Source organism: Oncorhynchus masou, unplaced genomic scaffold (assembly GCF_036934945.1).
Source record: "Oncorhynchus masou masou isolate Uvic2021 unplaced genomic scaffold, UVic_Omas_1.1 unplaced_scaffold_744, whole genome shotgun sequence".
Taxonomy (NCBI): Eukaryota; Metazoa; Chordata; class Actinopteri; order Salmoniformes; family Salmonidae; genus Oncorhynchus; species Oncorhynchus masou.
This window is the reverse complement of record NW_027013898.1, coordinates 78,287-96,759: the sequence shown is the minus strand read 5'-3', so window position 1 is coordinate 96,759 and position 18,473 is coordinate 78,287. Positions and strand designations below refer to the sequence as shown.

The 18,473-nt window shown below is 39.0% G+C and overlaps 1 protein-coding gene across 1 annotated transcript in view; it reads left to right on the top strand.

Annotated features, from left to right (window-relative positions):
• Window positions 1-18,473, top strand: part of LOC135537289 (unconventional myosin-XV-like) — a 151,510-nt gene that overhangs the window by 61,821 nt on the left and 71,216 nt on the right. The window contains 3 exon segments of the mRNA XM_064963481.1: window positions 2,914-3,328; window positions 4,944-5,012; window positions 12,725-12,881. Of these exon segments, the coding sequence (XP_064819553.1) occupies window positions 2,914-3,328; window positions 4,944-5,012; window positions 12,725-12,881 (641 nt within the window).

The window sequence follows — 18,473 nt, the reverse complement described above, 5'->3', positions numbered from 1 at the left end:
GTTACGTCTAACATATTAACCATCATTATGGTACTGTAGGTTACGTCTAACTTATTAACCATCATTATGGTACTGTAGGTTACGTCTAACTTATTAACCATCATTATGGTAGGTTACGTCTAACTTATTAACCATCATTATGGTAGGTTACGTCTAACTTATTAACCATCATTGTGGTAGGTTACGTCTAACTTATTAACCATCATTATGGTACTGTAGGTTACGTCTAACTTATTAACCATCATTATGGTACTGTAGGTTACGTCTAACTTATTAACCATCATTATGGTGCTGTAGGTTACGTCTAACTTATTAACCATCATTATGGTACTGTAGGTTACGTCTAACTTATTAACCATCATTATGGTGCTGTAGGTTACGTCTAACTTATTAACCATCATTGTGGTAGGTTACGTCTAACTTATTAACCATCATTATGGTAGGTTACGTCTAACTTATTAACCATCATTATGGTAGGTTACGTCTAACTTATTAACCATCATTATGGTAGGTTACGTCTAACTTATTGACCATCATTATGGTAGGTTACGTCTAACTTATTAACCATCATTATGGTAGGTTACGTCTAACTTATTAACCATCATTATGGTAGGTTACGCCTAACTTATTAACCATCATTATGGTAGGTTACGTCTAACATATTAGCCATCATTATGGTAGGTTACGTCTAACTTATTAACCATCATTATGGTAGGTTACGTCTAACTTATTAACCATCATTATGGTACTGTAGGTTACGTCTAACTTATTAACCATCATTATGGTAGGTTACGTCTAACTTATTAACCATCATTATGGTAGGTTACGTCTAACTTATTAACCATCATTGTGGTAGGTTACGTCTAACTTATTAACCATCATTATGGTACTGTAGGTTACGTCTAACTTATTAACCATCATTATGGTACTGTAGGTTACGTCTAACTTAATAACCATCATTATGGTACTGTAGGTTACGTCTAACTTAATAACCATCATTATGGTACTGTAGGTTACGTCTAACTTAATAACCATCATTATGGTTCTGTAGGTTACGTCTAACTTATTAACCATCATTATGGTAGGTTACGGCTAACTTATTAACCATCATTATGGTAGGTTACGTCTAACTTATTAACCATCATTATGGTACTGTAGGTTACGTCTAACTTATTAACCATCATTATGGTACTGTAGGTTACGTCTAACTTATTAACCATCATTATGGTACTGTAGGTTACGTCTAACTTATTAACCATCATTATGGTACTGTAGGTTACGTCTAACTTATTAACCATCATTATGGTAGGTTACGTCTAACTTATTAACCATCATTATGGTACTGTAGGTTACATCTAACTTATTAACCATCATTATGGTAGGTTACGTCTAACTTATTAACCATCATTATGGTAGGTTACGTCTAACTTATTAACCATCATTATGGTACTGTAGGTTACGTCTAACTTATTGACCATCATTATGGTACTGTAGGTTACGTCTAACTTATTAACCATCATTATGGTACTGTAGGTGACGTCTAACTTATTAACCATCATTATGGTACTGTAGGTTACGTCTAACTTATTAACCATCATTATGGTACTGTAGGTTACGTCTAACTTATTAACCATCATTATGGTACTGTAGGTTATGTCTAACTTATTGACCATCATTATGGTACTGTAGGTTACGTCTAACTTATTAACCATCATTATGGTACTGTAGGTGACGTCTAACTTATTAACCATCATTATGGTACTGTAGGTTACGTCTAACTTATTAACCTTCATTATGGTACTGTAGGTTACGTCTAACTTATTAACCATCATTATGGTAGGTTACGTCTAACTTATTAACCATCATTATGGTACTGTAGGTTACGTCTAACTTATTAACCATCATTATGGTACAGTAGGTTACGTCTAACTTATTAACCATCATTATGGTAGGTTACGTCTAACTTATTAACCATCATTATGGTAGGTTACGTCTAACTTATTAACCATCATTATGGTAGGTTACGTCTAACTTATTAACCATCATTATGGTACTGTAGGTTACGTCTAACTTATTAACCATCATTATGGTACTGTAGGTTACGTCTAACTTATTGACCATCATCATGGTACTGTAGGTTACGTCTAACTTATTAACCATCATTATGGTAGGTTACGTCTAACTTATTGACCATCATTATGGTGCTGTAGGTTACGTCTAACTTATTAACCATCATTATGGTACTGTAGGTTACGTCTAACTTATTAACCATCATTATGGTACTGTAGGTTACGTCTAACTTATTAACCATCATTATGTTACTGTAGGTTACGTCTAACTTATTAACCATCATTATGGTGCTGTAGGTTACGTCTAACTTATTAACCATCATTATGGTACTGTAGGTTACGTCTAACTTATTAACCATTATTATGGTAGGTTACGTCTAACTTATTAACCATCATTATGGTACTGTAGGTTACGTCTAACTTATTAACCATCATTATGGTACTGTAGGTTACGTCTAACTTATTAACCATCATTATGGTACTGTAGGTTACGTCTAACTTATTGACCATCATTATGGTACTGTAGGTTACGTCTAACTTATTAACCATCATTATGGTACTGTAGGTTACGTCTAACTTATTAACCATCATTATGGTAGGTTACGTCTAACTTATTAACCATCATTATGGTGCTGTAGGTTACGGCTAACTTATTAACCATCATTGTGGTGCTGTAGGTTACGTCTAACTTATTAACCATCATTATGGTGCTGTAGGTTACGTCTAACTTATTAACCATCATTATGGTGCTGTAGGTTACGTCTAACATATTTACCTCCTCCCCTCTCCTCTCCCTCCCCTTCCTCTCCCCCTTCTCCACCTGCCCCTCTTCCCTCCTCCCCAGGCCCAGCAGATGACAATGCAGGCCATGGCTTTAGTAACTTCCCCCATGACCTCGCCCCCTTCTTCCCCCCTCACCTCACCCCCCATGAGCCCCCTCCTCCCCCACTCCCTCCCTCCTAGCCCCTACACACATTTCCCCCCGAGCCCATATGCTAGCATCACTCCTAGCCCTTATGCCACTTCCAGTCCAGCGAGCCCGTATGCTGTCATGCCTCCCAGCACCTATGCTGCTTCCCCTGCCACCTCCAGTCCAGTGAGTCCGTATGCTGTCATGCCTCCCAGCACCTATGCTGCTTCCCCTGCCACCTCCAGTCCAACCAGCCTCCCTGACCCCTATCCTGCCCAGAGCCAGAACCTGAGACCCAACTCCACTACCCAGCCTGCCCCTGTCTACCCTGGGGCTAGCCAGCCCACCAGTCCTGAGGAACAGCCATATTCAGCCAGCCTCCCAGACCCCTATCCTTCCACCCAGGTGAGTTGATACGAGTGTAGAACCTGTCCCCGTGGGAGAACCCATTGAAGAACCCTTCTGGGTTCCAGGTATAGTCCTTTCCACAGAGGGTTCTACAAGGAACCCAAACGGGTTCTCCCATAGGGACGGCCAAAGAACCCTTTTAGGAAGCCTTTTTCCTAAGAGTATAGTACCTATACCTGCCCAAGTAACACTTCAGGTTGACTGTGGTGTATCTGCAGGACGTTAGGACTTCAGGTTGACTGTGGTGTATCTGCAGGATGTTAGGACTTCAGGTTGACTGTGGTGTATTTGCAGGACGTTAGGACTTCAGGTTGACTGTGGTGTATCTACAGGACGTTAGGACTTCAGGTTGGCTGTGGTGTATCTGCAGGTCAGGACGATAGGACTTCAGGTTGACTGTGGTGTATCTGCAGGTCAGGATGTTAGGACTTCAGGTTGACTGTGGTGTATCTGCAGGATGTTAGGACTTCAGGTTGACTGTGGTGTATCTGCAGGATGTTAGGACTTCAGGTTGACTGTGGTGTATCTGCAGGATGTTAGGACTTCAGGTTGACTGTGATGTATCTGCAGGATGTTAGGACTTCAGGTTGACTGTGGTGTATCTGCAGGTCAGGATGTTAGGACTTCAGGTTGAATGTGGTGTATCTGCAGGATGTTAGGACTTCAGGTTGACTGTGGTGTATCTGCAGGATGTTAGGACTTCAGGTTGACTGTGGTGTATCTGCAGGATGTTAGGACTTCAGGTTGACTGTGGTGTATCTGCAGGATGTTAGGACTTCAGGTTGACTGTGATGTATCTGCAGGATGTTAGGACTTCAGGTTGACTGTGGTGTAACTGCAGGTCAGGATGTTAGGACTTCAGGTTGACTGTGGTGTATCTGCAGGATGTTAGGACTTCAGGTTGAATGTGGTGTATCTGCAGGATGTTAGGACTTCAGGTTGACTGTGGTGTATCTGCAGGATGTTAGGACTTCAGGTTGACTGTGATGTATCTGCAGGATGTTAGGACTTCAGGTTGACTGTGGTGTATCTGCAGGATGTTAGGACTTCAGGTTGACTGTGGTGTATATGCAGGATGTTAGGACTTCAGGTTGACTGTGGTGTATCTGCAGGATGTTAGGACTTCAGGTTGACTGTGGTGTATCTGCAGGATGTTAGGACTTCAGGTTGACTGTGGTGTATCTGCAGGTCAGGATGTTAGGACTTCAGGTTGAATGTGGTGTATCTGCAGGATGTTAGGACTTCAGGTTGACTGTGGTGTATCTGCAGGATGTTAGGACTTCAGGTTGACTGTGGTGTATCTGCAGGATGTTAGGACTTCAGGTTGACTGTGGTGTATCTGCAGGATGTTAGGACTTCAGGTTGGCTGTGGTGTATCTGCAGGATGTTAGGACTTCAGGTTGACTGTGGTGTATCTACAGGATGTTAGGACTTCAGGTTGACTGTGGTGTATCTGCAGGATGTTAGGACTTCAGGTTGACTGTGGTGTATCTGCAGGACGTTAGGACTTCAGGTGTGTGTTGTGTGGCTCACTCCTTCTCAGGCCAAGACCGCAGGTAAAGACGGGGTTCCTCACCAGAAGTCTCCAGCCATCCCCATCAACAAGGAACCTGCCAGGAAGTTTGGTAATTCATTAATTAATAACGTCACTTGATTTATAACAATCAGACATCACTTGATTTATAACAATCAGACATCACATGATATATAACAATCAGGCATCATATGATATATACCACAATCAGACATCACATGATATATACCACAATCAGACATCACATGATATATACCACAATCAGACATCACATGACTTATAACAATCAGACATTATATGATATATACCACAATCAGACATTATATGATGTATAACAATCATACATCACATGATATATACCACAATCAGACATCACATGATATATACCACAATCAGACATCACATGATATATACCACAATCAGACATCACATGATATATACCACAATCAGACATCACATGATATATACCACAACCAGACATCACATGACTTATAAAAATCAGACATTATATGATATATAACAATCATACATCACATGATATATACCACAATCAGACATTATATGATGTATAACAATCATACATCACATGATATATACCACAATCAGACATTATATGATTTATAACCATCAGACATCAGATGTATATACCACAATCAGACATCACATGATATATACCACAATCAGACATCACATGATATATACCACAATCAGACATTATATGATTTACAACAATCTTACATCACATGATATATACCACAATCAGACATCACATGATTTATAACAATCAGACATCACATGATATATACCACAATCAGACATCACATGATTTATACCAATCAGACATCACATGATATATACCACAATCAGACATCACATGATTTATAACAATCAGACATCACATGATATATACCACAATCAGACATCACATGATTTATACCAATCAGACATCACATGATTTATAACAATCAGACATCACATGATTTATAACAATCAGACATCACATGATATATACCACAATCAGACATCACATGATTTATAACAATCAGACATCACATGATTTATAACAATCAGACATCACATGATTTATAACAATCAGACATCACATGATATATACCACAATCAGACATCACATGATTTATAACAATCAGACATCACATGATTTATAACAATCAGGCATCACATGATTTATAACAATCAGACATCACATGATTTATAACAATCAGGCATCACATGATTTATAACAATCAGACATCACATGATATATACCACAATCAGGCATCACATGATTTATAACAATCAGACATCACATGATTTATAACAATCAGACATCACATGATATATACCACAATCAGACATCACATGATTTATAACAATCAGGCATCACATGATTTATACCAATCAGACATCACATGATATATACCACAATCAGACATCACATGATATATACCACAATCAGACATCACATGATATATACCACAATCAGACATCACATGATATATACCACAATCAGACATCACATGATATATACCACAATCAGACATCACATGATTTATAAAAATCAGACATCATATGATATATACCACAATCAGACATTATATGATATATAACACAATCAGACATCACATGACTTATAAAAATCAGACATCACATGATATATACCACAATCAGGCATCACATGATTTATAACAATCAGACATCACATGATTTATAACAATCAGACATCACATGATATATACCACAATCAGACATCACATGATTTATAACAATCAGGCATCACATGATTTATACCAATCAGACATCACATGATATATACCACAATCAGACATCACATGATATATACCACAATCAGACATCACATGATATATACCACAATCAGACATCACATGATATATACCACAATCAGACATCACATGACTTATAACAATCAGACATTATATGATATATACCACAATCAGACATTATATGATGTATAACAATCATACATCACATGACATATACCACAATCAGACATCAAATGATATATACCACAATCAGACATCACATGATATATACCACAATCAGACATCACATGACTTATAAAAATCAGACATTATATGATATATACCACAATCAGACATTATATGATGTATAACAATCATACATCACATGATATATACCACAATCAGACATTATATGATTTATAACCATCAGACATCAGATGTATATACCACAATCAGACATCACATGATATATACCACAATCAGACATCACATGATATATACCACAATCAGACATTATATGATTTACAACAATCTTACATCACATGATATATACCACAATCAGACATCACATGATTTATAACAATCAGACATCACATGATATATACCACAATCAGACATCACATGATATATACCACAATCAGACATCACATGATATATACCACAATCAGACATCACATGATATATACCACAATCAGACATTATATGATTTACAACAATCTTACATCACATGATATATACCACAATCAGACATCACATGATTTATAACAATCAGACATCACATGATTTATAACAATCAGACATCACATGATATATACCACAATCAGACATCACATGATATATACCACAATCAGACATCACATGATTTATAACAATCAGACATCACATGATTTATAACAATCAGGCATCACATGACTTATAACAATCAGACATCATATGATTTACAACAATCTTACATCACATGATATATACCACAATCAGACATTATATGATTTACAACAATCTTACATCACATGATTTATAACAATCAGACATCACATGATTTATAACAATCAGACATCACATGATTTATAACAATCAGACATCACATGATATATACCACAATCAGACATCACATGATTTATAACAATCAGACATCACATGATTTATAACAATCAGACATCACATGATTTATAACAATCAGACATCACATGATATATACCACAATCAGACATCACATGATTTATAACAATCAGACATCACATGATTTATAACAATCAGGCATCACATGATTTATAACAATCAGACATCACATGATTTATAACAATCAGGCATCACATGATTTATAACAATCAGACATCACATGATTTATAACAATCAGGCATCACATGATTTATAACAATCAGACATCACATGATTTATAACAATCAGGCATCACATGATTTATAACAATCAGCCATCACATGATATATACCACAATCAGACATCACATGATTTATAACAATCAGACATCACATGACATATACCACAATCAGACATCATATGATGTATAACAATCAGACATCACATGATATATACCACAATCAGACATCACATGATTTATAACAATCAGGCATCACATGATATATACCACAATCAGACATCACATGATTTATAACAATCAGGCATCACATGATTTATAACAATCAGACATTGCATGATTTATAACAATCAGGCATCACATGATTTATAACAATCAGACATCACATGATTTATAACAATCAGACATCACATGATTTATAACAATCAGACATCACATGATTTATAACAATCAGACATCACATGATTTATAACAATCAGACATCACATGATATATACCACAATCAGACATCGTATGATTTATAACAATCAGACATCACATGATATATACCACAATCAGACATCACATGATTTATAACAATCAGACATCACATGATATATACCACAATCAAACATCACATGATTTATGACAATCAGACATCACATGATATATACCACAATCAGACATCACATGATTTATAACAATCAGGCATCACATGATTTATAACAATCAGACATTGCATGATTTATAACAATCAGGCATCACATGATTTATAACAATCAGACATCACATGATATATACCACAATCAGACATCATATGATGTATAACAATCAGACATCACATGATATATACCACAATCAGACATCACATGATTTATAACAATCAGGCATCACATGATTTATAACAATCAGACATCACATGATATATACCACAATCAGACATCACATGATTTATAACAATCAGACATCACATGATATATACCACAATCAGACATCACTTGATTTATAACAATCAGACATCACATGATATATACCACAATCAGACATCACATGATTTATAACAATCAGACATTATATGATATATAACAATCAGACATTGTATGATTTGTTAGAGTATCTCCCTCTGTGATGTGTAGCCCTGGTGGTGACCAGTCTTCTCTACCCTGTGGTGACCAGTCCTCTCTAACCTGTGGTGACCAGTCCTCTCTCCCCTGTGGTGACCAGTCCTCTCTCCCTAGTGGTGACCAGTCCTCTCTCCCCAATGGTGACCAGTCCTCTCTCCCCTGTGGTGACCAGTCCTCTCTCCCCTGTGATGACCAGTCCTCTCTCCCCTGTGATGACCAGTCCTCTCTCCCTAGTGGTGACCAGTCTTCTCTACCCTGTGATGACCAGTCCTCTCTCCCCTGTGGTGACCAGTCTTCTCTCCCCTGTGGTGACCAGTCTTCTCTACCCTGTGGTGACCAGTCCTCTCTCCCCAGTGGTGACCAGTCCTCTCTCCCTAGTGGTGACCAGTCCTCTCTACCCTGTGGTGACCAGTCTTCTCTACCCTGTGGTGACCAGTCCTCTCTCCCTAGTGGTAATCAGTCCTCTCTCCCTAGTGGTGACCAGTCCTCTCTCCCCTGTGGTGACCAGTCCTCTCTCCCTAGTGGTGACCAGTCCTCTCTCCTTAGTGGTGACCAGTCCTCTCTCCCCAGTGGTGACCAGAACTCTCTCCCTAGTGGTGACCAGTCTTCTCTACCCTGTGGTGACCAGTCTTCTCTACCCTGTGGTGACCAGTCCTCTCTCCCCAGTGGTGACCAGTCCTCTCTCCCCAGTGGTGACCAGTCCTCTCTCCCCAGTGGTGACCAGTCCTCTCTCCCCAATGGTGACCAGTCCTCTCTCCCTAGTGGTGACCAGTCCTCTCTCCCTAGTGGTGACCAGTCCTCTCTCCCTAGTGGTGATCAGTCCACTCTCCCCTTTGGTGACCAGTCCTCTCTCCCCTGTGGTGACAAGTCCTCTCTCCCTAGTGGTGACCAGTCCTCTCTCCCCAGTGGTGACCAGTCCTCTCTCCCCAGTGGTGACCAGTCCTCTCTCCCCAATGGTGACCAGTCCTCTCTCCCTAGTGGTGACCAGTCCTCTCTCCCTAGTGGTGACCAGTCCTCTCTCCCTAGTGGTGACCAGTTCTCTCTCCCCTGTGGTGACCAGTCCTCTCTCCCTAGTGGTGACCAGTCCTCTCTCCCTAGTGGTGACCAGTCCTCTCTCCACTGTGGTGACCAATCCTCTCTCCCTAGTGGTGACCAGTCCTCTCTCCCTAGTGGTGACCAGTCCTCTCTCTCCCTATGTGATGTGTAGCCCCGGTGGTGACCAGTCCTCTCTCCCTAGTGGTGACCAGTCCTCTCTCCCTAGTGGTGACCAGTCCTCTCTCCCAGTGGTGACCAGTCCTCTCTCTCCCTATGTGATGTGTAGCCCCGGTGGTGACCAGTCCTCTCTCCCTAGTGGTGACCAGTCCTCTCTCCCTAGTGGTGACCAGTCCTCTCTCCCTAGTGGTGACCAGTCCTCTCTCTCCCTATGTGATGTGTAGCCCCGGTGGTGACCTGTCCTCTCTCCCCTGTGGTGACCAGTCCTCTCTCCTTAGTGGTGACCAGTCCTCTCTCCCAGTGGTGACCAGTCCTCTCTCCCCAGTGGTGACCAGTCCTCTCTCCCTAGTGGTGACCAGTCCTCTCTCTCCCTATGTGATGTGTAGCCCCGGTGGTGACCAGTCCTCTCTCCCTAGTGGTGACCAGTCCTCTCTCCCTAGTGGTGACCAGTCCTCTCTCCCTAGTGGTGACCAGTCCTCTCTCTCCCTATGTGATGTGTAGCCCCGGTGGTGACCAGTCCTCTCTCCCTAGTGGTGACCAGTCCTCTCTCCCTAGTGGTGACCAGTCCTCTCTCCCTAGTGGTGACCAGTTCTCTCTCCCTAGTGGTGACCAGTCCTCTCTCCCCAGTGGTGACCAGTCCTCTCTCCCTAGTGGTGACCAGGCCTCTCTCCCTAGTGGTGACCAGTCCTCTCTCTCCCTATGTGATGTGTAGCCCCGGTGGTGACCAGTCCTCTCTCCCTAGTGGTGACCAGTCCTCTCCCCTTAGTGGTGACCAGTCCTCTCTCCCTATGTGATGTGTAGCCCCGGTGGTGACCAGTCCTCTCTCTCCCTATGTGATGTGTAGCCCCAGTGGTGACCAGTCCTCTCTCTAACCTATGTGATGTGTAGCCCCGTTGGTGACCAGTCCTCTCTCCCTAGTGGTGACCAGTCCTCTCTCTCCCTATGTGATGTGTAGCCCCGGTGGTGACCAGTGCTCTCTCCCTAGTGGTGACCAGTCCTCTCTCCCTAGTGGTGACCAGTCCTCTCTCCCTAGTGGTGACCAGTCCTCTCTCCCTAGTGGTGACCAGTCCTCTCTCTCTAGTGTTGACCAGTCCTCTCTCCCCAGTGGTGACCAGTCCTCTCTCCCTAGTGGTGACCAGGCCTTTCTCCCTAGTGGTGACCAGTCCTCTCTCTCCCTATGTGATGTGTAGCCCCGGTGGTGACCAGTCCTCTCTCCCTAGTGTTGACCAGTCCTCTCTCCCTAGTGGTGACCAGTCCTCTCTCTCCCTATGTGATGTGTAGCCCCAGTGGTGACCAGTCCTCTCTCTCCCTATGTGATGTGTAGCCCCGGTTGTGACCAGTCCTCTCTCCCTAGTGGTGACCAGTCCTCTCTCTCCCTATGTGATGTGTGGCCCCGGTGGTGACCAGTCCTCTCTCCCTAGTGGTGACCAGTCCTCTCTCCCTAGTGGTGACCAGTCCTCTCTCCCTAGTGGTGACCAGTCCTCTCTCTCCCTATGTGATGTGTAGCCCCGGTGGTGACCAGTCCTCTCTCTCCCTAGTGGTGACCAGTCCTCTCTCCCTAGTGGTGACCAGTCCTCTCTCTCCCTATGTGATGTGTAGCCCCTGTGGTGACCAGTCCTCTCTCCCCAGTGGTAACCAGTCCTCTCTCTCCCTATGTGATGTGTAGCCCCAGTGGTGACCAGTCCTCTCTCCCTAGTGGTGACCAGTCCTCTCTCTCCCTATGTGATGTGTAGCCCCGGTGGTGACCAGACCTCTCTCCCTAGTGGTGACCAGTCCTCGCTCTCCCTATGTGATGTGTAGCCCCGGTGGTGACCAGTCCTCTCTCCCTAGTGGTGACCAGTCCTCTCTCTCCCTATGTGATGTGTAGCCCCGGTGGTGACCAGTCCTCTCTCCCTAGTGGTGACCAGTCCTCTCTCTCCCTATGTGATGTGTAGCCCCGGTGGTGACCAGTCCTCTCTCTCCCTATGTGATGTGTAGCCCCGGTGGTTACCAGTCCTCTCTCCCCAGTGGTGACCAGTCCTCTCTCCCCAGTGGTGACCAGTCCTCTCTCCCTAGTGGTGACCAGTCCTCTCTCTCCCTATGTGATGTGTAGCCCCGCTGGTGACCAGTGCTCTCTCCCTAGTGGTGACCAGTCCTCTCTCTCCCTATGTGATGAGTAGCCCCGGTGGTGACCAGTCCTCTCTCTCCCTAGTGGTGACCAGTCCTCTCACTCCCTATGTGATGTGTAGCCCCAGTGGTGACCAGTCCTCTCTCCCTAGTGGTGACCAGTCCTCTCTCCCTAGTGGTGACCAGTCCTCTCTCCCTAGTGGTGACCAGTCCTCTCTCCCTAGTGGTGACCAGTCCTGCTCTCCCTAGTGGTGACCAGTCCTCTCTCTCCCTATGTGATGTGTAGCCCCGGTGGTGACCAGTCCTGCTCCCCCTGCTGCTGAGGTGGTGAAGTCATCAGTGTTGCCTCAGGTCGACATCGTACCCAGCAGTAACATCAAGGATATCATCAGACAGTACGACTCTCCTCCGCCCGTGACTGATGCCCTACCGCCCGGCAAGAGGTCAGATGTCACACACACACAGTGCTCAGCATCATGAAAACTCTATTCTGACTCCAGACTACTGTGCTTCCATTCAGTTTCCATTCAGCTTCTATTACATTTGCATACATATTCTATTCATCCTTATTCAGTCCATTTTATTCAGTCAGTCTTTATTTCACCTTTATTTATCCAGGTATTTATATATTATATATAACCCTTTATTTAACCAGGTATTTATATATTATATATATAACCCTTTATTTAATCAGGTATTTATATATTATATATATAACCCTTTATTTAACCAGGTATTTATATAATATATATATAACCCTAACCCTTTATTTAACCAGGTATTTATATATTATATATATAACCCTTTATTTAACCAGGTATTTATATATTATATTTATAACCTTTTATTTAACCAGGTATTTATATATTATATATATAACCTTTTATTTTACCAGGTGTTTATATATTATATATATAACCCTTTATTTAACCAGGTATTTATATATTATATATAACCTTTATTTAATCAGGTATTTATATATTATATATATATAACCCTTTATTTAACCAGCTATTTATATATATATATATAACCCTTTATTTAACCAGGTATTTATATATTATATATATAACCCTTTATTTAACCAGGTATTTATATATTATATATAACCTTTATTTAATCAGGTATTTATATATTATATATATAACCCTTTATTTAACCAGGTATTTATATATTATATATATAACCCTTTATTTAACCAGGTATTTATATATTATATATAACCTTTATTTAATCAGGTATTTATATATTATATATATAACCCTTTATTTAACCAGGTATTTATATATTATATATATAACCTTTTATTTAACCAGGTATTTATATATTATATATATAACCCTTTATTTAATCAGGTATTTGTATATTATATATTTAACCCTTTATTTAACCAGGTATTTATATATTATATTTATAACCTTTTATTTAACCAGGTATTTATATAATATATATATAACCCAAACCCTTTATTTAACCAGGTATTTATATATTATATATATATATAACCCTTTATTTATCCAGGTATTTATATATTATATATATAACCCTTTATTTAACCAGGTATTTATATATTATATTTATAACCTTTTATTTAACCAGGTATTTATATATTATATATAACCCTTTATTTAATCAGGTATTTATATATTATATATATAACCCTTTATTTAATCAGGTATTTATATATTATATATATAACCCTTTATTTAACCAGGTATTTATATATTATATATATAACCCTTTATTTTACCAGGTATTTATATATTATATATATAACCCTTTATTTAACCATGTATTTATATATTATATATATAACCCTTTATTTAATCAGGTATTTATATATTATATATATAACCCTTTATTTAATCAGGTATTTATATATTATATTTATAACCCTTTATTTAACCAGGTATTTATATATTATATATAACCCTTTATTTAATCAGGTATTTATATATTATATATATAACCCTTTATTTAATCAGGTATTTATATATTATATATATAACCCTTTATTTAACCAGGTATTTATATATTATATATATAACCCTTGATTTATCCAGGTATTTATATATTATATATATAACCCTTTATTTAACCAGGTATTTATATATTATATATATAACCCTTTATTTAATCAGGTATTTATATATTATATATATAACCCTTTATTTAACCAGGTATTTATATAATATATATATAACCCTAACCCTTTATTTAACCAGGTATTTATATATTATATATATAACCCTAACCCTTTATTTAATCAGGTATTTATATATTATATATATAACCCTTTATTTATCCAGGTATTTATATATTATATATATAACCCTTTATTTAACCAGGTATTTATATATTATATTTATAACCTTTTATTTAACCAGGTATTTATATATTATATATATAACCTTTTATTTTACCAGGTGTTTATATATTATATATATAACCCTTTATTTAACCAGGTATTTATATATTATATATATAACCCTAACCCTTTATTTAACCAGGTATTTATATATTATATATATAACCCTTTATTTTACCAGGTATTTATATATTATATATATAACCTTTTATTTAACCAGGTATTTATATATTATATATAACCTTTTATTTTACCAGGTATTTATATATGATATATATTACCCTTTATTTAACCAGGTATTTATATATTATATATATAACCTTTTATTTTACCAGGTATTTATATATTATATATATAACGCTTTATTTAACCAGGTATTTATATATTATATATAACCTTTATTTAATCAGGTATTTATATATTATATATATAACCCTTTAATTAACCAGGTATTTATATATTATATATAACCTTTTATTTAACCAGGTATTTATATATTATATATAACCCTTTATTTAATCAGGTATTTGTATATTATATTTATAACCTTTTATTTAACCAGGTATTTATATATTATATTTATAACCTTTTATTTAACCAGGTATTTATATATTATATTTATAACCTTTTATTTAACCAGGTATTTATATAATATATATATAACCCAAACCCTTTATTTAACCAGGTATTTATATATTATATATATATAACCCTTTATTTATCCAGGTATTTATATATTATATATATAACCCTTTATTTAACCAGGTATTTATATATTATATTTATAACCTTTTATTTAACCAGGTATTTATATATTATATATATAACCTTTTATTTTACCAGGTGTTTATATATTATATATATAACCCTTTATTTAACCAGGTATTTATATATTATATATATAACCCTAACCCTTTATTTAACCAGGTATTTATATATTATATATATAACCTTTTATTTTACCAGGTATTTATATATTATATATAACCCTTTATTTAACCAGGTATTTATATATTATTTATATAACCCTAACACTTTATTTAACCAGGTATTTATATATTATATATATAACCCTAACCCTTTATTTAACCAGTTAGGCTAGTTGAACAAGTTCTCGTTTACAACTGCGACCTGGCCAAGACAAAGCAAAGCATTGCGACACAAACAACAACAAAAGAGTTACACATGGAATAAACTAACATACAGTCAATAACACAATAGAAAAAGTCTATATACAGTGTGTGCAAATGAGGTAAGATTAGGGAGGTAAGGCAATAAATAAGCCATATTGGCGAAATTATGACTATAAGTAGAGATACTCATCAATAAAATAAATAACAATATGGGGATGAGGTAGTTGGGTGGGCTATTTACAGATGAGCTATGTACAGGTGCAGTGATCTGTTAGCTGCTCTGACAGCTGATGCTTAAAGTTAGTGAGGGAGATGTGAGTCTCCAGCTTCAGAGATTTTTGTAGTTCTTTCCAATCACTGGCAGCAGAGAACTGGAATGAAAGGCGGCCAAAAGAGGAATTGGCTTTGGGGATGACCAGTGAGATATACCTGCTGGAGCGAGTGCTATGGGTGGGTGCTGCTATGGTGACCAGTGAGCTGAGATAAGGCGGGGCTTTACCTAGCAGAGACTTGTAGATGACCTGGAGCCAGTAGGTTTGGCGACGAATATGAAGCGAGGGACAGCCAATGAGAACATACAGGTCGCAGTGGTGGGTAGTATATGGGGCTTTGGTGACGAAACGGATGGCACTGTGATAGACTGCATCCAATTTGCTGAGTAGTGTGTTGGAGGCTATTTTGTAAATTACATCGCTGAAGTCAAGGATCGGTAGGATAGTCAGTTTCACGAGGGTATGTTTGGCAGCGTGAGTGAAGGATGTTTTGTTGTGAAATAGGAAGCCAATTCTAGATTTAATTTTGGATTGAAGATGCTCAATATGAGTCCGGAAGGAGAGGGTTATGGGGGAGTCTTGGGCAACTTGCAGAGCTGGGGGTGCAGAGCTGTTGACTGGGGTAGGGGTAGCCAGGTGGAAAGCATGGCCAGCAGTAGAAAAATGTTTATTGAAATTCTCTATTATTGTAGATTTATCAGTGTTAACAGTGTTTCCTAGCCTCAGGGCAGCTGGGAAGAGGTGCTCTTATTCTCCATGGACTTTTTGGAGTTTGTAATACAGAATGCATATTCCTGTTTGAAAAAGCCTTGGATTTTCTAACTGTCTGTGTATATTGGTTTCTAACTTCCCTAAAAAGTTGCTTATCACAGGGGCTATTCGATGCTAATGCAGAACGCCACAGGATGTTTTTGTGCTGGTCGAGGGCAGTCAAGTCTGGAGTGAAACAAGGGCTATATCTGTTCCTGGTACAACATTTTTTGAAAGGGGCATGCTTATTTAAGATGGTGAGGAAGGCATTTTTAAAGAATAACCAGGCATCCTCTACTGACGGGATGAGGTCAATATGCTTCCAGGATACCCGGGCCAAGTCGATTAGAAAGGCCTGCTCGCTGAAGTGTTTAAGGGAGCGTTTGACATTGATGAGTGGAGGTCGTTTGAACGCAGACCCATTACGGATGCAGGCAATGAGGTCGCAGTTCGGGGCCGTTCGGTAGTCACTACTACGCTAGGCGAGCAGGGGACACAGCATTCAGAAAAGTTAGCGGGCCGGGGCCAGTAGATGGTTCTGCAGCGACATCGTAACAGAATAGCCTGTTGAGACCACATCAGGCGATCAGGTCGGATCCAGTCGTGATGGATCGGCGGGGCTCCGTGTCCAAAATAAAGGGGGAGGGCCAATTGGCAAAGGAGGTATTGTAGCCCTAGAATTTGCTGGTATATGGGTCTAGCTCGAGGCTAACTGGTGCGAGCTTCGGGACAGAGCCGTTAGCTAACAGTAGCCAGTCGTTTGCAGCTCGCTAGCTGCGATGACCCGGTGTAATGATCCGGAGCGGCAGGAATCCGGTGCTGGTAGAGAGAAGCAGTCCGATACGCTCTGGGTTGATATTGCGCTGTGCAGACTGGCTGGTGATTGTCTGAGCTAAGAATGGCTGATGACGGGGAAAAAGGTGAGGACTCATGTCCTTATTTAGTCTTATTTAGTCTTATTCAGTCTTATTCAGTCTTATTCAGTTTTATTCAGTCAGTCTTATTCAGTCTTATTCAGTCAGTCTTATTCAGTCTTATTCAGTCTTATTCAGTCAGCCTTATTCAGCCTTATTCAGTCTTATTCAGTCAGTCTTATTCAGCCTTATTCAGCCTTATTCAGTCCTATTCAGCCTTATTCAGTCTTAGTCAGTCTTATTCAGTCAGTCTTATTCAGTCAGTCTTATTCAGCCTTATTCAGCCTTATTCAGCCTTATTCAGTCTTATTCAGTCAGTCTTATTCAGTCTTATTCAGCCTTATTCAGCCTTATTCAGCCTTATTCAGCCTTATTCAGTCTTATTCAGTCAGTCTTATTCAGTCTTAGTCAGTCTTATTCAGTCAGTCTTATTCAGTCTTATTCAGTCAGTCTTATTCAGCCTTATTCAGCCTTATTCAGCCTTATTCAGTCTTATTCAGTCAGTCTTATTCAGTCTTATTCAGCCTTATTCAGTCTTATTCAGCCTTATTCAGTCTTATTCAGTCTTATTCAGCCTTATTCAGCCTTATTCAGTCTT